Below are 22,925 nucleotides of genomic sequence, written 5' to 3'. Positions count from 1 at the left end.
CATAAGGGATGGAGGGAGTGGGGTGGGGGGGGGCACTAATTAAACCTCATTATAGCACTAATTAATCCCCCCTTTGCCCCCCCCAACCCTTACGCCCCTTACCCCCCCCTTGTCCCCCCTTACCCCTCCCCCTTACCCTCCCCCTTAACCTCCCTTACCCCCCAACCCCATAAGGGATTGAGGGGGTGGGGGCACTAATTAACCCCCATTATACCCCTAATTAACCCATTATACCCCTAATTAACCCCCTCACCCTGACATCCATGACCTTGGTGATCTTCCACAGGTCGATGAGGAGCCCCTTAACCTCAACCCCCAATGGGTATATGGGGGGGGGGGGCACTAATTAAACCTCATTACACCCCTAATTAACCCCATTATACCCCTAATTAAACCCCATTATACCCCTAATTAACCCCCTCACCCTGACGTCCATGACCTTGGTGATCTTCCACAGGTCGATGAGGAGCCCCCTTAACCTCAACCCCCAATGGGTATGGGGGGGGGGGGGGGGCACTAATTAAACCTCATTATACCCCTAATAAAGCAACCCCCTCCCCCTTATCCCCCCTTACCCAACCCCATAAGGGACTGGGGGTGGGGGAGGCACTAATTAAACCTCATTATAGCACTAATTAATCCCCCCTTTGCTCCCCCAACCCTTACCCCCCTTGTCCCCCCTTACCCTCCCCCTTATCCCCCCTTACCCCCCTTACCCAACCCCATAAGGGATGGAGGGGGGGGGCACTAATTAAACCTCATTACAGCACTAATTAACCCCATTATACCCCTAATTAACCCCATTATACCCCTAATTAACCCCATTATACCCCTAATGAACCCCATTATACCCCTAATGAACCCCCTCACCCTGACGTCCATGACCTTGGTGATCTTCCACAGGTCGATGAGGAGCCCCCTTAACCTCAACCCCCAATGGGTATATGGGGGGGGGGGGGGGGCACTAATTAAACCTCATTATACCCCTAATTAACCCCATTATACCCCTAATGAACCCCCTCACCCTGACGTCCATGACCTTGGTGATCTTCCACAGGTCGATGAGGAGCCCCACGAAGACGCTGAGCTGCACCACGAAGTTGGTCTCGTTATCCAGGATGTAGAGCAGCACCACGAGAGACTGGAAGACCCCAAAGAACACGGAGCGGACGGACAGACCCTCCAGGGACTGACGGCTGTTCCAGAACTGGATGTCTATGGGGGGAGAAATGAGCATGGGGGGCAGCTTAGGGGCACTTTGGGGCAGTTTGGGGCAATATAGGGGCAGTTTGGGGCAATATAGGGGCAGTTTGGGGCAATATAGGGGCAGTTTGGGGCAATATAGGGGCAGTTTGGGGCAATATAGGGGCAGTTTGGGGCACTTTAGGGGCAGTTTGGGGCAATATAGGGGCAGTTTAGGGCACTTTAGGGGCAGTTTGGGGCAATATAGGGACAGTTTGGGGTAATATAGGGACAGTTTGGGGCAATATAGGGGCAGTTTGGGGCAATATAGGGGCAGTTTAGGGCACTTTAGGGGCAGTTTGGGGCAATATAGGGGGCAGTTTAGGGCACTTTAGGGGCAGTTTGGGGCAATATAGGGGCAGTTTAGGGCACTTTGGGGCAATATAGGGGCAGTTTTGGGGCACTTGGGGCAGTTTAGGGCAATTTGAGGTTGGTTTGGGGCAATTTGGGGCACTTTGGGGCAGTTTGGGGGCAGTTTGGGGCAATATAGGGGCAGTTTGGGGCACTTTAGGGGCAGTTTGGGGGCAATTTGGGACAGTTTAGGGCAATTTGGGGCAGTTTGGGGACAATTTGGGGCAGTTTGGGGACAATTTGGGGCAGTTTAGGGCACTTTGGGGCAGTTTAGGGCACTTTGGGGCAGTTTGGGGGCAATTTGGGGCACTTTGGGGGCAGTTTGGGGGCAGTTTGGGGCAATTTAGGGGTGGTTTGGGGCAGTTTAGGGCACTTTAGGGGCAGTTTGGGGCAATATAGGGGCAGTTTGGGGGCAGTTTGGGGGCAGTTTGGGGCACTTTGGGGCAGTTTTGGGGCGGTTTGGGGGCACTTGGGGCAGTTTGGGGCAGTTTTGGGCACTTTAGGGGCAGTTTGGGGCAATATAGGGGCAGTTTAGGGGCAGTTTTGGGGCGGTTTGGGGCAGTTTAGGGTACTTTGGGGGTGGTTTGGGGCAGTTTAGGGCACTTTGGGGGCAGTTTAGGGCACTTTGGGGGCAGTTTGGGGCAATCTAGGGGCTGTTTGGGGGGCAGATAAGGGCACTTTGGGGGCAGTTTAGGGGTGGTTTGGGGCAATATAGGGGCAGTTTGGGGGCACTTGGGGCAGTTTAGGGCACTTTGGGGCAATTTGGGGGCAGTTTAGGGCAATTTGGGGCGATTTAGGGGCGATTTAGGGGCAGTTTTGGGGCGGTTTGGGGCAGTTTAGGGCACTTTGGGGGGCAGCTTGGGGGGCACTTAGGGGCATTCTGGGGCATTCTGGGGCACTTTGGGGGCAGTTTAGGGGCAGTTTGGGGCACTTTGGGGGTTGGTTATGGGCCTTTTTGGGGGCAGTTTGGGGCATTCTGGGGCAGTTTAGGGGCAATTTGGGGCAGTTTGGGGGTAGTTTAGGGGCAGTTTAGTCAATTTGGGTTCAGTTTGGGGGCAGTTTAGGGCACTTAGGGAAGTTTGAGGGTGGTTTGGGGCAGTTTAGGGCACTTTAGGGGCAGTTTGGGGCAATATAGGGGCTGTTTGGGGCAATATAGGGGCAGTTTGGGGGCAATATAGGGGCTGTTTGGGGCAATACAGGGGCAGTTTGGGGCAATATAGGGGCAGTTTGGGGCAGTTTAGGGGCAGTTTGGGGCAGTTTGGGGCAGTTTTGGGGGGCAGTTTAGGGCAATATAGGGGCAGTTAGGGGCAGTTTAGGGGCTGTTTGGGGGCACTTGGGGCACTTAGAGGGTGGTTTGGGGCACTTTGGGGCAATTTGGGGCAGTTTGGGGGCAGTTTGGGGCAGTTTAGGAGCAGTTTGGGGGCAGTTTGGGAAAGTTTAGGGCAATTTGGGGCAATTTGGGGCAGTTTAGGGCACTTTGGGGGGCAGTTTAGAGGCAGTTTTGGGGCAGTTTTGGGGCAGTTTAGGGGCGGTTTGGGGCAATATAGGGGCAGTTTGGGGGCACTTGGGGCAGTTTAGGGCACTTTGGGGGCACTTTGGGGGCAGTGTGGGGCAGTTTAGGGGCAGTTTTGGGGTGGTTTGGGGCAGTTTAGGGGCGGTTTATGGCAGTTTTGGGGGGCAGTTTAGGGGCGGTTTATGGCAGTTTTGGGGGGCAGTTTAATGCACTTTGGGGGGCAGTTTAGGGCACTTTAGGGGCAGTTTGGGGCAATATAGGGGCAGTTTGGGGCAATATAGGGGCAGTTTGGGGGCAGCTTAGGGCACTTAGGGGGTGGTTATGGGCCTTTTTGGGGGCAGTTTGGGGCATTCTGGGGCAGTTTAGGGGCAGTTTGGGGCAGTTTAGGGGCAATTTGGGGCAGTTTGGGGGTAGTTTAGGGGCAGTTTAGTCAATTTGGGTTCAGTTTGGGGGCAGTTTAGGGCACTTAGGGAAGTTTGAGGGTGGTTTGGGGCAATTTGGGGCACTTTGGGGGCAGTTTGGGGGCAGTTTAGGGGCAGTTTGGGGCACTTAGGGGGTGGTTTGGGGCATTTTAGGGGCAGTTTGGGGCATTCTGGGGTAGTTTAGGGGCAGTTTGGGGCAGTTTAGGGGCAATTTGGGGCAGTTTAGGGGCAATTTGGGGCAGTTTGGGGCAATACAGGGGCAGTTTGGGGGCAGTTTGGGGGCACTTGGGGCAGTTTAGGGTACTTTAGGGGCAGTTTGGGGCAATATAGGGGCAGTTTGGGGCACTTTAGGGGCAGTTTGGGGCAATACAGGGGCAGTTTGGGGGCACTTTGGTGGCAGTGTGGGGATGGGATGGGGCAGTTTGAGGGGCACATTGGGGCAGTTTTGGGGCAGTTTAGGGCAATTTGGGGCAATTTAGGGGCACTCTGAGGGCAGCTTAGGGCACTTGGGGGCAGTTTGGGGCTGTTTGGGGGCAGTTTGGGGCTGTTTGGGGGCAGTTTTGGGGCAGTTTAGGGCAATTTGGGTTCAGTTTGATGTCAGGCTCCCACATCATCCCCTCTCCTCAGGCCCAGCCTGGCCCCCTCTCACCCCATAGCCCCCTCCCCACCCTCTATATCCCCCCCCCAGCTGCCCATCCCCCATATCCCCCCATATCTCCCCATATCCCCCCATATCACCCCATGTCTCCCCATATCCCCCCGTATCTCCCCGTATCTCCCCATACCCCCCCATGCCCCCCCATATCCCCCCATATCTCCCCATATCTATCTCCCCATACCTCCCCATATCCCCCCATATCCCCCTATATCCCCCTATATCCCCCCATATCTATCTACCCATATCTATCTCCCCATATCCCCCTATATCCCCCCATATCTATCTCCCCATATCTCCCCATGTCCCCCCATGTCCCCCCATATCTCCCCATGTCCCCCCATATCCCCCCATATCTCCCCATATCCCCCCATGTCTCCCCATGTCCCCCCATATCTCCCCATGTCCCCCCATATCCCCCCATATCTCCCATATCCCCCCATGTCTCCCCATGTCCCCCCATATCTCCCCATATCCCCTCATATCTCCCCATACCTCCCCATATCTCCCCATATCCCCCCATTTCCCCCCCATATCTCCCCATATCCCCCCATATCTCCCCATATCTCCCCATATCCCCCCATATCTCCCCATATCCCCCCCATATCTCCCCATATCCCCCCATATCTCCCATATCCCCCCATACCTCCCCATATCCCCCCGTATCTCCCCGTATCTCCCCATATCCCCCCATATCCCCCCATATCTCCCCATACCCCCCCATACCTCCCCATATCCCCCCGTATCCCCCCGTATCTCCCCATATCCCCCCATATCTCCCCATACCCCCCCATATCTCCCCATACCCCCCATATCTCCCATATCCCCCCATATCTCCCCATATCCCCCCCATGTCTCCCCATGTCTCCCCATATCCCCCCATGTCTCCCCATATCCCCCCATATCTCCCCATATCCCCCCATATCTCCCATATCTCCCCATGTCCCCCCATATCCCCCCATATCTATCTCCCCATATCTATCTCCCCATATCTATCTCCCCATATCCCCCCATATCCCCCCATATCTCCCCATATCCCCCCATATCTCCCCATATCTCCCCCATATCCCCCCATATCTCCCCATACCCCCCCATATCTCCCCATATCCCCCCATATCTCCCCATATATCTCCCCCATATCCCCCCATATCCCCCCATATCTCCCCATATCTCCCCATCACGGACCGTTCTTGAAGGCCAGGAACTCGAAGACGCTGTGCACGATGGAGACGATGATGGTGAGCGCCAGCAGATACGGGTTGGTCTCCAGGAGGGCCACCTGAATGGGGGGCAATGGGGACGTGATATGGGGGGGGGACATGGTGACACCCCATAGTGACACCCCATAGTGACACCCCATGGCAGGAGCCCATGGGTGCCCCTATTGATTAGAATCAATGGGAAACAATAGCAGCCCCCTTGCTTTGTGTACAGCCCCACTGCGCACCCATGGGTGCCCTGACCCTATAACTGACCTTAACTGAGTCCTGACCCTATAACTGACCTTAACTGAGTCCTGACCCTATAACTGACCTTAACTGAGTCCTGCTGCTCATCACTGACCTTAATGGAGCCCTATTCCTATCACTGACCCTAATGGAGTCCTATTCTCATCACTGGAGTCCTATTCTCATCACTGGAGTCCTATTCCTTATTAATGGAGCCCTATTCCTATCACTGACCTTAACTGAATCCTATTCCTATCACTGACCCTCATGGAGCCCTATTCCTCATCACTGACCTTAACTGAGTCCTATTCCTCATCACTGGAGTCCTATTCCTTATTAATGGAGCCCTATTACTCATCACTGGAGTCCTATTCCTCATCACTGACCCTCATGGAGTCCTATTCCTTATCAATGGAGCCCTATTCCTATCACTGACCTTCATGAAGCCCTATTCCTTATCAATGGAGCCCTATTCCTATCACTGACCTTCATGAAGCCCTATTCCTTATTAATGGAGTCCTATTCCTATCACTGACCTTAACTAAGCCCTATTCCTATCACTGACCTTCATGGAGCCCTATTCCTTATCAATGGAGCCCTATTCCTATCACTGACCCTATCTAAGCCCTATTCCTATCACTGACCCTATCTAAGCCCTATTCCTATCACTGACCCTATCTAAGCCCTATTCCCATCACTGACCTTCACCGAGTCCTATTCCTTATCAATGGAGCCCTATTCCTATCACTGACCCTAACTAAGCCCTATTCCTATCACTGACCCTAATGGAGCCCTATTATCATCACTGACCTTCATGGAGTCCTATTCTCATCACTGGAGTCCTATTCCTTATTAATGGAGCCCTATTCCTATCACTGACCCTAATGGAGCCCTATTCCTCATCACTGACCCTATCTGAGCCCTATTCCTATCACTGACCTTAACTAAGCCCTATTCCTATCACTGACCTTCACCGAGTCCTATTCCTTATCACTGGAGCCCTATTCCTATCACTGACCCTCATGGAGCTCTATTCCTATCACTGACCCTCATGGAGCCCTATTCCTATCACTGACCCTATCTAAGCCCTATTCCTATCACTGACCCTAACTAAGCCCTATTCCTATCACTGACCCTATCTGAGCCCTATTCCTATCACTGACCCTAATGGAGCCCTATTCTCATCACTGACCCTAACTAAGCCCTATTCCTTATTAATGGAGCCCTATTCCTATCACTAACCCTAACTAAGCCCTATTCCTATCACTGACCCTATCTAAGCCCTATTCCTATCACTGACTCTAACTAAGCCCTATTCCTATCACTGACCCTATCTGAGCCCTATTCCTATCACTGACCCTATCTGAGCCCTATTCCTATCACTAACCCTAACTAAGCCCTATTCCTATCACTGACCCTATCTAAGCCCTATTCCTATCACTGACTCTAACTAAGCCCTATTCCTATCACTGACCCTAACTAAGCCCTATTCCTTATTAATGGAGCCCTATTCCTATCACTGACCCTATCTGAGCCCTATTCCTATCACTGACCCTATCTGAGCCCTATTCCTATCACTGACCCTATCTAAGCCCTATTCCTATCACTGACCCTAATGGAGCCCTATTCCTATCACTGACCCTATCTGAGCCCTATTCCTATCACTGACCCTAACTAAGCCCTATTCCTATCACTGACCCTAACTAAGCCCTATTCCTATCACTGACCCTAATGGAGCCCTATTCCTATCACTGACCATATCTGAGCCCTATTCCTATCACTGACATTCATGGAGCCCTATTCCTATCACTGACCTTCACCGAGTCCTATTCCTTATCAATAGAGTCCTATTCCTATCACTGACCCTATCTAAGCCCTATTCCTATCACTGACCCTAACTAAGCCCTATTCCTATCACTGACCTTCATGGAGTCCTATTCCTTATCACTGGAGCCCTATTCCTATCACTGACCCTCATGGAGCCCTATTCCTTATCAATGGAGCCCTATTCCTATCACTGACCCTAACTAAGCCCTATTCCTATCACTGACCCTAACTAAGCCCTATTCCTTATCACTGGAGCCCTATTCCTATCACTGACCCTAATGGAGCCCTATTCCTATCACTGACCCTAATGGAGCCCTATTCCTATCACTGACCCTAATGGAGCCCTATTCCTATCACTGACCCTATCTAAGCCCTATTCCTATCACTGACCCTAACTAAGCCCTATTCCTATCACTGACCCTAATGGAGCCCTATTCCTATCACTGACCCTAACTAAGCCCTATTCCTTATTAATGGAGTCCTATTCCTATCACTGACCCTATCTGAGCCCTATTCCTATCACTGACCCTAACTAAGCCCTATTCCTATCACTGACCCTATCTAAGCCCTATTCCTATCACTGACCCTCATGGAGCCCTATTCCTATCACTGACCCTATCTAAGCCCTATTCCTATCACTGACCCTATCTAAGCCCTATTCCTATCACTGACCCTAACTAAGCCCTATTCCTTATTAATGGAGCCCTATTCCTATCACTGACCCTCATGGAGCCCTATTCCTATCACTGACCCTATCTAATCCCTATTCCTATCACTGACCCTCATGGAGCCCTATTCCTATCACTGACCCTAACTAAGCCCTATTCCTATCACTGACCCTAACTAAGCCCTATTCCTATCACTGACCTTCACGGAGTCCTATTCCTTATTAATGGAGCCCTATTCCTATCACTGACCCTAATGGAGCCCTATTATCATCATTGACCCTAATGGAGCCCTATTCCTTATTAATGGAGCCCTATTCCTTATCACTGGAGCCTTATTCCTATCACTGACCCTATCTAAGCCCTATTCCTATCACTGACCCTATCTGAGCCCTATTCCCATCACTGACCTTCACCGAGTCCTGCTCCTCGTCCGACTGCTCGTACAGATCCTCCCCCAAGAAGTTCCACGGTGACTTGGTGCTCTGCGCCGCGTAGAGCTGCCAGCGCCACAGGGACAGGGGGCAGAAGGACAGACGGAAGGGCAGGCGCCGCAGGGACTCGTTGATGGGGAAATAATCCTTCTGCAGGTTCCAGTAGTCGTTGAAGTACAGGATGGGGAAGTAGTCGCCGCTGACGGCGTCGAACTTCACGTCTGGATGGGGGGGACGGCAATGGGGGCAGCGTCAGTGGGGGCATCAATGGGGACAGCGTCAATGGGGATGTCAATGGGGGCAGTGTGAATGGGGACGGCGTCAATGGGGACATCAATGGGGGCATCAATGGGGGCAGTGTGAATGGGGACATCAATGGGGGCAGCGTCAATGGGGGCGTCAATGGGGGCAGCGTCAATGGGGGCAGCGTGAATGGGGGCGTCAATGGGGGCAGCGTCAATGGGGGCAGCGTCAATGGGGGCAGCGTCAATGGGGGCAGTGTGAATGGGGGCAGCGTCAATGGGGGCGGCATCAATGGGGGCATCGTCAATGGGGGCATCGTCAATGGGGGGCAATGTTAATGGGGGCAGCATCAATGGGGGCATTATCAATGGGGGGCAGTGTTAATGGGGGCAGCGTCAATGGGGGGCAATGTTAATGGGGGCAGCGTCAATGGGGGCAACATTAAAGGGGTCACTATTATTGGGGTCAGCATCAGTGGGGACAACATGAATGGAGGCAGCGGCAATGGGGGCATCAATGGGGGCATCAATGGGGGCAGTGTGAATGGGGGACAGCGTCAATGGGGGCATCAATGGGGGCATTGTCAATGGGGGGCAATGTTAATGGGGGCATTATCAATGGGGGGCAGTGTTAATGGGGGCAGCGTCAATGGGGGGCAATGTTAATGGGGTCAGCGTCAATGGGGACAGTGTGAATGGGGGGCAATGTTAATGGGGGCAGCGTCAATGGGGGGCAATGTTAAAGGGGTCACTATTATTGGGGTCAACATGAATGGGGGCAGCGTCAATGGGGACATCAATGGGGGCATCGTCAATGGGGGGCAGTATTAATGGGGGCAGCGTCAATGGGGGCGGCATCAATGGGGGCATCGTCAATGGGGGGCAATGTTAATGGGGGCAGTGTCAATGGGGGCAACGTTAAAGGGGTCACTATTATTGGGGTCAACATCAGTGGGGACAACATGAATGGGGGCAGCGTCAATGGGGGCAGTGTTAATGGGGGCAGCGTCAATGGGGGGCAATGTTAATGGGGGCAGTGTCAATGGGGGGCAGTGTTAAAGGGGGCAGCGTCAATGGGGGCAGCGTTAAAGGGGTCAACATCAGTGGGGACAACATGAATGAGGGCAGTGTCAATGCGGGCAGTGTGAATGGGGGCATCGTCAATGGGGGCAATGTTAATGGGGGCAGCGTCAATGGGGGGCAGTGTTAATGGGGGCAGCGTCAATGGGGGCATCGTCAATGGGGGCAGCGTCAATGGGGGCATCGTCAATGGGGGGCAATGTTAATGGGGGCAGCGTCAATGTGGGGCAATGTTAATGGGGGCATCATCAATGGGGACATCAATGGGGGCATCGTCAATGGGGGGCAACGTTAATGGGGTCAACATCAGTGGGGACAACATGAATGGGGGCAGCGCCAATGGGGGCAATGCTAATGGGGGGCAATGTTAATGGGGGCAGCGTCAATGGGGACAGCGTCAATGGGGGCAGTGTGAATGGGGGGCAACGTTAAAGGGGTCACTATTATTGGGGTCAACATCAGTGGGGACAACATAAATGGGGGCAGCGTCAATGGGGGCAGCGTCAATGGGGCAGTGTGAATTGGGGCAGTGTCAATGGGGGGCAGCGTTAATGGGGGGCAATGTTAATGGGGGCAGCGTCAATGGGGGCAGCGTCAATGGGGACATCAATGGGGGCAGCGTCAATGGGGGCAGTGTGAATGGGGGCAGCGTCAATGGGGGCAGCGTCAATGGGGGGCAATGTTAATGGGGGCAGCGTCAATGTGGGGCAATGTTAATGGGGGCATCATCAATGGGGACATCGATGGGGGCATCGTTAATGGGGTCAACATCAGTGGGGACAACATGAATGGGGGCAGCGTCAATGGGGGCAGTGCTAATGGGGGGCAATGTTAATGGGGGCAGCGTCAATGGGGACATCAATGGGGGCAGTGTGAATGGGGGGCAGCGTCAATGGGGACGTCAATGGGGGCAGCGTTAATGGGGGCAGCGTTAATGGGGGCAGCGTTAATGGGGGCAGCGTTAATGGGGGCAGTGTGAATGGGGGCATCAATGGGGGCAGTGTTAATGGGGACATCAATGGGGGCGGCGTCAGTGGGGGGCAATGTTAATGGGGGCAGCGTCAATGGGGGCAACATTAAAGGGGTCACTATTATTGGGGTCAACATCAGTGGGGACAACATGAATGGGGGCAGCGTCAATGGGGGACAATGTTAATGGGGGCAGCGCCAATGGGGGCAGCATGAATGGGCAATGTCAGTGGGGACTACATTAATGGGGGCAGCGGCCATGGGGGCAACATCAGTATTGGGGTCAACATTAATGGGGTCAACATTATTGGGGTCAACATTAATGGGATCAACATCAGTGGGGGCAATGTTAATGGGGGCAACGTTATTGGGGGCAACATCAGTGGGCAGTGTCGGTGGGGGCAACATTATGGGGTCAACATTATTGGGGTCAACATCATTGGGCAATGTCAGTGGGGGGAAACATTATGGGGTCAACATCAGTACGGGCAACATTGATGGGGTCAAAATGAATGGGCTCAACGTTAATGGGGGCAATGTTAATGGGGGCAACGTTAATGGGCAATGTCAGTAGGGGTAACATTAATGGGGTCAATATTATTGGGGTCAACATTAATGGGGTCAATATTATTGGGGTTGACATTAATGGGGGCGATGTCAGTCGAGGCAAACATTAATGGGGTCACCATCAGTGGGATCAATATTAATGGGGTCAGCATTAATGGGGTCAACATTAATGGGCAGTGTCAGTGGGGACAACATTATTAGGGTCACCATTATTGGGGTCAATGTTAATGGGGGCAACATCAGTGGGGTCAGCATCAGTGGGATCAATATTAATGGGGTCACCATTATTGGGGGAAACATTAATGGGGTCACAATCAGTGGGGTCAATATTAATGGGGCCAACATTAAAGGGGTCACCAATATTGGGGCCACTACCATTGGGGTCACCATCATTGGGGCCACCATCAGTGGGATCAACATCAGTGGGGTCCACCATCGGCATGTTCACCACTACTGGGGTCACCACTATTAGGGTCACCACCTGCTGCCCAGCGTACCCCATCTCCAGGGGAATTCAATGTGGAGGACACCAACATTGAAAGCCAATGGAGACCCCCAACTGGGAGACCCCCAAACCTACAGAGACCCCCAACACTGAAAGCCAGAGACCCCAAACTGGGAGACCCCCAACACTGAAAGCTGACGGAGACCCCAACTGGGAGACCCCCAGGCCAACAGAGACCCCCAACACTGAGAGACAACAGAGACCCCCAGCTACAAGACCCCGACCCAGAGAGCCCAACTGGGAGACCCCCAACTGGGAGACCCCCAACACTGAAAGCCAACAAAGACCCCCAACTGGGAGACCCCCAAACCTACAGAGACCCCCAACACTGAAAGCCAAGAGACCCCAACTGAGAGACCCTCAATTGGGAGCTCCAATATGGGAACCCCAACATGGGAGACCCCCAACACTGAAAGCCAAGAGACCCCAACTGGGAGACCCCATCCCAGAGACCCCAACTGGGAGACCCCCAAACCAACAGAGACCCCCAACACTGAAATCCAACAGAGACCCCAACTGGGAGACCCCCAAACCTACAGAGACCCCAAACTGGGAGACCACCAACACTGAAAGTTGACGGAGACCCCAACTGGGAGACCCCGACCCAGAGAGCCCAACTGGGAGACCCCCAAACCAACAGAGACCCCCAACACTGAGAGCCAACAGAGACCCCCAGCTACAAGACCCCGACCCAGAGAGCCCAACTGGGAGACCCCCAAACCAACAGAGACCCCCAACACTGAGAGACAACAGAGACCCCAAACTGGGAGACCCCCAAACCTACAGAGACCCCCAACACTGAAATCCAACTGAGACCCCAAACTGGGAGACCCCCAACACTGAAAGCTGACAGAGACCCCAACTGGGAGACCCTGACCCAGAGAGCCCAACTGGGAGACCCCCAAACCAACAGAGACCCCCAACACTGAGAGACAACAGAGACCCCAACTGGGAGACCCTCAACACTGAAAGCCAACAAAGACCCCCAACTGGGAGACCCCCAAACAAACAGAGACCCCCAACACTGAAAGCCAAGAGACCCCAACTGGGAGACCTTGACCCAGAGACCCCAACTGGGAGACCCTCAATTGGGAGCTCCAATATGGGAACCCCAACATGGGAGACCCCCAACACTGAAAGCTGACAGAGACCCCAACTGGGAGACCCCATCCCAGAGAGCCCAACTGGGAGACCCCCAAACCAACAGAGACCCCCAACACTGAGAGACAACAGAGACCCCAAACTGGGAGACCCCCAACACTGAAAGCTGACAGAGACCCCAACTGGGAGACCCCGACCCAGAGAACCCCAAACCAGAGACCCCCAACACTGAGAGTCAACAGAGACCCCAAACTGGGAGACCCCCAACACTGAAAGCTGACAGAGACCCCCAACTGGGAGACCCTGACCCAGAGAGCCCAAAACCCAACTGGGAGACCCCAAAACCCAACTGGGAGACCCCAATGCCAAAACTTGGGGGGTCCAAGACAGGATACCCCAGTGCTGGAAGCCAACTGGGACATCCAACGCAGGAGACCCCAACTCAGAAAATCCCAACATAGAGACCCCAACTGGAAGGTCCAACACCACAACTTTAACACCAAAACCCCACTGGGAGACCCCAATGCTGAGACCAAACTGGAAGACCCCAATGCCAAAACTGAACCTGGAGACCCCAATCATGAGACCCCGCTAGCAGACCCAAATGGGAGACCCCACTACCAAAATCCAACTGCAAGACCCAACTGGGAGACTCCAATGCTGAGACCCCACTGGGAGACCCAACTAAGAGACCCCACTGCTGAGACCCCACTGAGAGACCCAACTAAGAGACCCCAATGCTGAGACCCCACTAAGAGACCCCAATGCTGAGACCCTTACTAGAAGACTCAACCCCAGCACCAAAACCCAACTGGGAGACCCCACTACTAAAATCCAACTGGGAGACCCCAATGCTGAGACCCCACTAGGAGACCCCACTACCAAAATCCAACTGCAAGACCCAACTGGGAGACCCCAGTGATGTGACCCCACTAGGAGACCCCACTACCAAAATCCAACTGGGAGATCCAACTGGGAGACCCCAATGCTGAGACCCCACTAAGAGACCCCACTACCAAAATCCAACTAAGAGACCCCAATGCTGAGACCCCACTAGAAGACCCAACCCCAATGCCAAAACCCAACAAGGGAGACCCCAATGAGAGAAACCCTAATAACAAAAACCCCCAACACCAGAAACCCAAGGCCAGAGGGAGAGACCCCCCAACACTAGAGAGACCCCCAACCCTTACATTGGTCCAGGGGCGGCGGGACGCTGCCCTTCACCCATGGCGTGTGGTCGTCCACCATGTTGATGGTCAGGTTGGGGTGCCAATGGGAGATGACCTCCACGGGTCCGTAATCTTCTGCCCTCTGTAACGATAACGAGGAGCCGCGCTCAGCAGACGACAAACAAAAGGAAGGGGGACGAGAGGAGGAGGTGGGGGACCTTGATCATCTCTGGGTCCGCCTCCGTCTCGCCCGTCAGGAGGTTCTTGGTCTTCTGGAACCGCCGCCGCTTGTATTTGTTGATCACTGGGGTGGGGGAAGAGAAGAGCTGAGCCCCCCACAGCCCCACGTGGGGTGAAGCAAAAAGGGGAAGGGGCGTTGGGACAGGCCGTACTGCGCGACGTGTGGACCGTGGCCAGGCGCCTGTAGAGGTTCTTCTGCCGCGGGTCGGGGTGGAAGCCGCTCTTGGTGAAGTAGACGTGGATGTAGATGGAGCCGTTCTGCTGGACGCTCTGGAATTGAGCCCCCCCCCAAACAAAAACCCCACTAAAAGATGCAGAAATGGCAACAAACGTCACGTCTGGGGAATCCTAAATGCCTACAAGGGAGATTCTGGGACCTTCCAGGACCTTCCCACCCCATCCGCCGCAGTATCTGGTGGTTCTGTGACCCACAAGCTCTTCTCCAACCCAACCATTTGAGGGTTCCGTGATTCTCTGACCTTTAAGGACCTTCCCAGCCCAATCACCGCAGGATTCCTTGGTCCTGTGACCTTTAAGGACCCCCCCAACCCAACCATTGCTGGATCCCACAGTTCTACCATCTCTAAGGTCTCTTCCACCCTAAACGCTGTAGGATTTGGTGGTTCTATGACTGTTAAGGTCTCCTCAAATCCAACCACTGTAGGATTCCATGGTTCTTTGACCATTAAGGACCTTCCCACCCCAACCATTGTAGGATCCCATGTTGTTTGTTTTTTTTTTTTTTACCTTTAAGGACCTTTCCAACTCAGCCATTTTAGTATCCTGTGGTTCTATAACCTTTAAGGTCTCTTCCACCACAACCATTTTTTAATCATATAGTTCTATGACCTATAAGGACCCTTCCAACCCAACTGCTTGAGAATTCCATGGTTCCACGATCTTTAAGGACCCTTCCACCCCAACCACTGCAGAACCTCATGATTCTACGACCTTTAAGGACCCTTCCACCCCAACCACTGCAGGATTTTGTGTTCTATAACCTATAAGGACCCTTCCAACCCAACAACCCAACCACTCTGAGATTCCATGGTTCCACAATCTTTAAGGACCCTTCCAACCCAACCACTGCAGAACCTCATGATCCTATGACCTTTAAGGACCCTTCCACCCCAACCACTCTGGGATTCCATGGTTCCACGATCTTTAAGGACCCTCCCACCCCAACCACTGCAGAACCTCAGGATCCTATGACCTTTAAGGACCCTTCCACCCCAACCACTCTGGGATTCCATGGTTTCATGATCTTTAAGGATCTTTCCACCCCAATCACTGCAGAACCTCATGATTCTATGACCTTAAAGGACCCTTCCACCCCAACTACTTGAGAATTTCATGGTTCCACAATCTTTAAGGACCCTTCCAACCCAACCACTGCAGGACCTCATGATTCTATGACCTTTAAGGACCCTTCCAACTCAACTACTTGAGAATTCCATGGTTTTATGATCTTTAAGGACCCTTCCACCCCAATCACCGCAGAACCTCATGATTCTATGACCTTTAAGGACCCTTCCAACCCAACCACTCTGAGATTCCACGGTTCCACGATCTTTAAGGACCCTTCCATCCCAACCACTGCAGAACCTCATGATCCTATGACCTTTAAGGACCCTCCCACCCCAACCACTGCAGGACCTCATGATTCTATGACCTTTAAGGACCCTTCCACCCCAACCACTGCAGGATTTTGTGTTCTATAACCTATAAGGACCCTTCCAACCCAACAACCCAACCATTCTGAGATTCCATGGTTTCACGATCTTTAAGGACCCTTCCAACCCAACCACTGCAGGACCTCATGATTCTATGACCTTTAAGGACCCTTCCAACCCAACCACTCTGAGATTCCACGGTTCCACGATCTTTAAGGACCCTTCCAACCCAACCACTGCAGGACCTCATGATTCTATGACCTTTAAGGACCCTTCCAACCCAACCTCTGCAGGATTTTGTGTTCTATAACCTTTCAGGACCGTTCCAAACCAACCACTCTGGGATTCCATGGTTCCACGATCTTTAAGGACCCTTCCAACCCAATCACTGCAGAACCTCATGATTCTATGACCTTAAAGGACCCTTCCACCCCAACCACTGCAGGATTTTGTGTTCTATAACCTATAAGGACCCTTCCAACCCAACAACCCAACCATTCTGAGATTCCATGGTTCCACGATCTTTAAGGACCCTCCCACCCCAACCACTCTGAGATTCCACGGTTCCACGATCTTTAAGGACCCTTCCAACCCAACCACCATAGAACCTCATGATTCTATGACCTTAAAGGACCCTTCCACCCCAACCACACTGGGATTCCATGGTTCCACAATCTTTAAGGACCCTTCCAACCCAACCACTCTGAGATTCCACACTTCCACGATCTTTAAGGTCTCCTCCATCTCAACCACCATCGAACCCCGTGTCTCTACGTGCTCTGAGCTCCGTCCCATCCCACCTGTGAGATGTCCACCTCCCCGTAGTGTTCGTAGCACCCGTCGGCGTTCTCCCCGCTGGTCCAGTCCCCGTAAACCAGGTCCCGTTTCTGCCAGAACAGCGCGGAGCTGACGTTGAAGTCTGTAAAGTGCTCGTGCTCCGAGATATAAACATAAAGGTCCTGCAAGGAGACGATGGTGGAATGTCATGGAGATGCCATCACACCTCCAACACGATGTTCACCCCCCAGCCCCAAAAAGAACAGCTCAGAGCCCCTTAAAAGCCACATGGCCCCATTGAATTACCATTAAACAGCTCAGAGCCCCTTAGAAGCCCCCCGGCCCCATGGAATTACCATTAAACAGCTCAGAGCCCCTTAGAAGCCCCCCGGCCCCATTAAATTACCATTAAGCAGCTCAGAGCCCCTTAGAAGCCCCCCGGCCCCATTAAATTACCATTAAACAGCTCAGAGCCCCTTAGAAGCCCCCTGGCCCCATTGAATTACCATTAAACAGCTCAGAGCCCCTTAGAAGCCCCCCGGCCCCATTGAATTACCATTAAACAGCTCAGAGCCCCTTAGAAGCCCCCCGGCCCCATGGAATTACCATTAAACAGCTCAGAGCCCCTTAGAAGCCCCCCGGCCCCATTAAATTACCATTAAACAGCTCAGAGCCCCTTAGAAGCCCCCTGGCCCCATTGAATTACCATTAAACAGCTCAGAGCCCCTTAGAAGCCCCCCGGCCCCATGGAATTACCATTAAACAGCTCAGAGCCCCTTAGAAGCCCCCCGGCCCCATTGAATTACCATTAAACAGCTCAGAGCCCCTTAGAAGCCCCCCGGCCCCATGGAATTACCATTAAAGTGTCCTTGGGGAAGAGGTTTCTGCTGGGGGCTCTTGGTGTCCCCCCTGCGCTGTTCTGCTCCTGCGGCGCCGGCCCGCGGCGGAACCAGCTGCTGATGGCCCAGATGATGAAGATCCTGCGGGAAGAAGGGGAAAGGGGGCAAGTTGGGAGACCCAACTAGGAGACCCCACTGCCAAAACCCAACTAAGAGACCCTAATGCTGAGACCCCACTAGAAGACCCAACCCCAGCGCCAAAACCCAACTGGGAGATCCCAATGCCAAAACTGAACCTGGAGACCCCAATCCTGAGACCTCACTAGGAGACCCAACTGGGAGACCCCACTGCCAAAACCCAACTAAGAGACCCCAATGCTGAGACCCCACTGCTAAAATCCAACTGGGAGACTCCACTGCCAAAACCCAACTGGGAGACCCCAATGCTGAGACCCCACTAGAAGACCCAACCCCAGCACCAAAACCCAACTGGGAGACCCCAATGTGAGAAACCCCGATAACAGAAACCCCCAACACTGGAAACCTCAAGTGGGGTGACCCAAGGCCAGAGGGAGAGACCCCCCTGTAGGGGGAGAAGCATTACAGCACCACAAAAGGCACCAAAACGCTGTTTTCCATCCCAAATTGACAAGCGAAGGCCATCACTCAGAGCATTCCAGACCAAACCCAAGAGATCAATAGGGAACATGACAATGAATTCAGTGCTTTGAGGACCCCTCAGACCCTTCTATACCAAATCCAAGAGATCAATGGGAACATGACAAGGAATTTGGTGCTTTTTGGGCCCCTCAAACCCTTCTATGCCATCACTGATTGATCAAAGGGGAACATGACAATGAATTCAGTGCTTTGAGGACCCCTCAGACCCTTCCACACCAAACCCAGGAGATCAATGGGGAACATGACAATGTATTCAGTGCTTTGAGGACCCCTCAGACCCTTCTATACCAAATCCAGGAGATCAATGGGGAACATGACAATGAATTCAGTGCTTTGAGGACCCCTCAGACCCTTCTATACCAAATCCAGGAGATCATTAGGGAACATGACAATGAATTCAATGCTTTGAGGAACTCTCAGACCCTCCTACACCAAATCCAAGAGATCAATGGGAACATGACAACGCATTCAATGCCTTCTGGACCCCTCAGACCCTTCCATTCCATCTCTTAGAGATCAATGGGGAACATGACAATGAATCTGATGCTTTCTGGGCCCCTCAGACCCTTCTATACCAAATCCAGGAGATCAATGGGGAACATGACAATGAATTCAATGCTGTGAGGATCCCTCAGACCCTTCTACACCAAACCCAAGAGATCAATGGGAACATGACAATGCACTCAATGCCTTCTGGACCCCTCAGACCCTTCCATTCCATCTCTTAGAGATCAATGGGGAACACGACAATGAATCTGATGCTTTCTGGACCCCTCAGACCCCTTCATTCCATCTCTTAGAGACCACTGGTGAACATGACGATCCCCCTCTGAACCAAAGACCACTGCTGGTATAAACCCAACACCTCCAACGACTGAACCCAGTGCCATTGGAGCACCGTATTACAGAGCAGGCAGCACCAAAAGGCTTCATCCGGGCTCAGGAGTAACCCAGCACCCCCCCATTTCCCTTGTAGGGATCCGTGCAGAGCTGAAATCCCTCTGGCACACACACAGTCGGGATTCCCATAGGGAACACCGGCCTCGTCACCCTGCTGAGCCCATTGGTGACAGCAGGAGGAGGCAGAACGTCACAGGGGTTGAACCCAGGGCAGGAGGGACTTTGACTCCTGGCTCCTATAAGGTGATACAGGCAGCGCCAGCCAACACCCATCACATTAAAGGGCCATTAAAGGTGGTACGAAGCCAATGGGGGGGGAGGGGGCACATAGGGACACCTGTGATGGGACCCATAGACCCCTACAGGCCTCACAGACCCCTCCTGTCCCCATAGACCCCTACAGACCTCACAGACCCTATAGATCCCCATAGGTCCCCATAGACCCCTACAGGCCTCACAGACCCCTTAGGTCCCCATAGACCCCTACAGACCTCACAGACCCTATAGATCCCCATAGGTCCCCATAGACCCCTACAGGCCTCACAGACCCCATAGGTCCCCATAGACCCCATAGGTCCCCATAGACCCCTGCAGGCCTCTCAGACCCCATAGGTTCCCATAGACCCCTATAGACCCCATAGGTCCCCACAGACCCCTACAGGCCTCACAGACCCCATAGGTCCCCATAGACCCCTACAGGCCCCACAGACCCCATAGGTCCCCATAGACACCTACAGGCCTCACAGACCCCATAGGTCCCCATAGACCCCTACACGCCTCACAGACCCCATAGGTCCCCATAGACCCCTACAGGCCCCACAGACCCCATAGGTCCCCATAGACCCCTACAGGCCTCACAGACCCCATAGGTCCCCATAGACCCCTACAGGCCTCACAGACCCCATAGGTCCCCATAGACCCCTGCAGGCCTCACAGACCCCATAGGTCCCCATAGACCTCTACAGGCCTCACAGACCCCATAGGTCCCCATAGACCCCTACAGGCCTCACAGACCCCATAGGTCCCCATATACCCCTGCAGGCCCCATAGCCCCCCATAGGTCCCACAGAGCCCTCCTATCCCCATAGGTCCCCACAGACCCCTACAGGCCTCACAGACCCCATAGGTCCCCATAGACCCCTACAGGCCTCACAGACCCCATAGGTCCCCATAGACCCCTGCAGGCCTCACAGACCCCATAGGTCCCCATAGACCCCTGCAGGCCTCACAGACCCCATAGGTCCCCATAGACCCCTACAGGCCTCACAGACCCCATAGGTCCCCATAGACCCCATAGGACCCCATAGACCCCTACAGGCCTCTCAGACCCCATAGGTCCCCATAAACCCCTACAGGCCCCATAGACCCCATAGGTCCCCATAGACCCCTACAGGCCTCACAGACCCCATAGATCCCCATAGACCCCCACAGCCCTCGCAGCCCCCTCCTATCCCCATAGGTCCCCATAGGGCCCCACAGCCCTCACAGACCCCATAGGTCTCTATAGACCCCTACAGGCCTCACAGACCCCATAGGTCCCATAGACCCCTACAGGCCCCATAGACCCCATAGGTCCCCATAGACCCCTACAGGCCCCACAGACCCCATAGGTCCCCATAGACCCCTACAGGCCCCACAGACCCCTCCTGTCCCCATAGGTCCCCCACAGACCCCTGCAGGCCTCACAGACCCCATAGGTCCCCATAGACCCCTACAGGCCTCACAGACCCCATAGGTCTCCATAGGCCCCAATATGTCCCCACAGACCCCTGCAGGCCTCACAGACCCTATAGGTCCCCACAGACCCCATAGGTCCCCTTAGACCCCTACAGGCCCCATAGATCTTTACAGTCCCCACAGACCCCATAGCTCCCCATAGACCCCTGCAGGCCTCACAGACCCCATAGGTCCCCATAGACCCCTACAGGCCTCTCAGACCCCATAAGTCCCCATAGACCCCTGCAGGCCTCACAGACCCCATAGGCCCCATAGGTCCCCACAGACCCCATAGCTCCCCATAGACCCCTACAGGCCTCACAGACCCCTCCTGTCCCCATAGGCCCCCATAGTCCCCATAGCCCCCTCCTTTCCCCATAGGTCCCCACAGACCCCTGCAGGCCTCACAGACCCCATAGATCCCTACAGGCCTCACAGACCCCATAGGTCCCCATAGACCCCTACAGGCCCCATAGCCCCCCATAGGTCCCACAGAGCCCTCCTATCCCCATAGGTCCCTATAGGTCCCCATAGACCCCTACAGGCCTCACAGACCCCATAGACCCCTATAGGCCTCACAGACCCCATAGGTCCCCATAGACCCCTACAGGCCTCACAGACCCCATAGGTCCCCATAGACCCCATAGGTCCCCATAGACCCCTACAGGCCTCTCAGACCCCATAGGTCCCCATAGACCCCTACAGGCCTCACAGACCCCATAGGTCCCCATAGACCCCATAGGTCCCCATAGACCCCTACAGGCCTCTCAGACCCCATAGGTCCCCATAGACCCCTACAGGCCTCACAGACCCCATAGGTCCCCATAGACCCCATAGGTCCCCATAGACACCTACAGGCCTCACAGACCCCATAGGTCCCCATAGACCACTACAGGCCTCACAGACCCCATAGGTCCCCATAGACCCCTACAGGCCTCACAGTCCCCATAGGTCCCCATAGACCCCTATAGACCCCATAGGTCCCCATAGACCCCTATAGACCCCATAGGTCCCCATAGACCCCTATAGACCCCATAGGTCCCCATAGACCCCTACAGGCCTCACAGACCCCATAGGTCCCCATAGACCCCTACAGGCCCCACAGACCCCATAGGTCCCCACAGACCCCTACAGGCCTCACAGACCCCATAGGTCCCCATAGACCCCTACAGGCCTCACAGACCCCATAGGTCCCCATAGACCCCTACAGGCCCCATAGCCCCCCATAGGTCCCACAGAGCCCTCCTATCCCCATAGGTCCCTATAGGTCCACATAGACCCCATAGGACCCTAAAGGCCCCACAGACCCCATAGGTCCCCATAGACCCCATAGGTCCCCATAGACCCCTACAGGCCTCACAGACCCCATAGGTCCCCATAGACCCCTGCAGGCCTCACAGACCCCATAGGTCCCCATAGACCCCTACAGGCCTCACAGACCCCATAAGTCCCCATAGACCCCTACAGGCCTCACAGACCCCATAAGTCCCCATAGACCCCTGCAGGCCTCACAGACCCCATAGGTCCCCATAGACCCCATAGGTCCCTACAGGTCCCACAGACCCCATAGGTCCCCATAGACCCCTACAGGCCTCACAGACCCCATAGACCCCTATAGGCCCCATAGGCCCCACAGCCCCCACTCACCTGAACAAAACCCCCTTCAGCACCTGCCAAGCGTTGGGCGCCGGCTGCTGCCGCTGTGTCTCCCCCGCCGCCGCTTCCCCTGCTCCGTTGCTGGTGACCTACGGGGCACCGAGGCTCGGTCGGACCCCGCTCAGATCCCCTCCATCCCCCCATATCCCCCCACATCCCCCCATATCCCCCCATACCTGCCCCGGGCCCGACGCAGGCCCCACAGCCGCCTCCTCCCTACCCGGCGCCGCCATTTTGTTTCTCAACTCTC

At 54.3% G+C, this 22,925-nt stretch overlaps 1 protein-coding gene across 1 annotated transcript; it reads right to left on the bottom strand.

The window, feature by feature from the left end:
• Positions 1-949: 949 nt before the first annotated feature.
• On the bottom strand, positions 950-22,925 carry LOC107307317 (CLPTM1 regulator of GABA type A receptor forward trafficking). Its single transcript, XM_085535761.1, has 10 exons — positions 22,852-22,925; positions 22,667-22,764; positions 17,740-17,863; positions 16,907-17,065; positions 14,586-14,703; positions 14,412-14,497; positions 14,215-14,335; positions 8,534-8,778; positions 5,369-5,462; positions 950-1,215 (listed from the first exon to the last, which is right to left on the bottom strand). Exons 1-10 carry the CDS (start codon positions 22,906-22,908, stop codon positions 965-967), a joined length of 1,353 nt encoding a protein of 450 aa, XP_085391887.1. The 5' UTR covers positions 22,909-22,925; the 3' UTR covers positions 950-964.

The sequence above is a fragment of the Coturnix japonica genome, unplaced genomic scaffold (genome assembly GCF_054131305.1).
Source record: "Coturnix japonica strain WE unplaced genomic scaffold, WE-NBRP24 Scf173, whole genome shotgun sequence".
Taxonomy (NCBI): domain Eukaryota; kingdom Metazoa; phylum Chordata; class Aves; order Galliformes; family Phasianidae; genus Coturnix; species Coturnix japonica.
This window is presented reverse-complemented; position numbering and strand designations above follow the sequence as displayed.

Excerpts from the sequence above, each read along its gene's own strand:
- LOC107307317 (XM_085535761.1), bottom strand. The coding sequence starts at position 22,908 with ATGGCGGCGCCGGGTAGGGAGGAGGCGGCTGTGGGGCCTGCGTCGGGC. Across the intron at positions 14,704-16,906 it reads GGGAGGTGGACATCTCACAG|AGCGTCCAGCAGAACGGCTC; the intron begins GTGGGATGGGAC and ends GCTCAATTCCAG. Across the intron at positions 14,336-14,411 it reads CGGACCCAGAGATGATCAAG|AGGGCAGAAGATTACGGACC; the intron begins GTCCCCCACCTC and ends TTATCGTTACAG.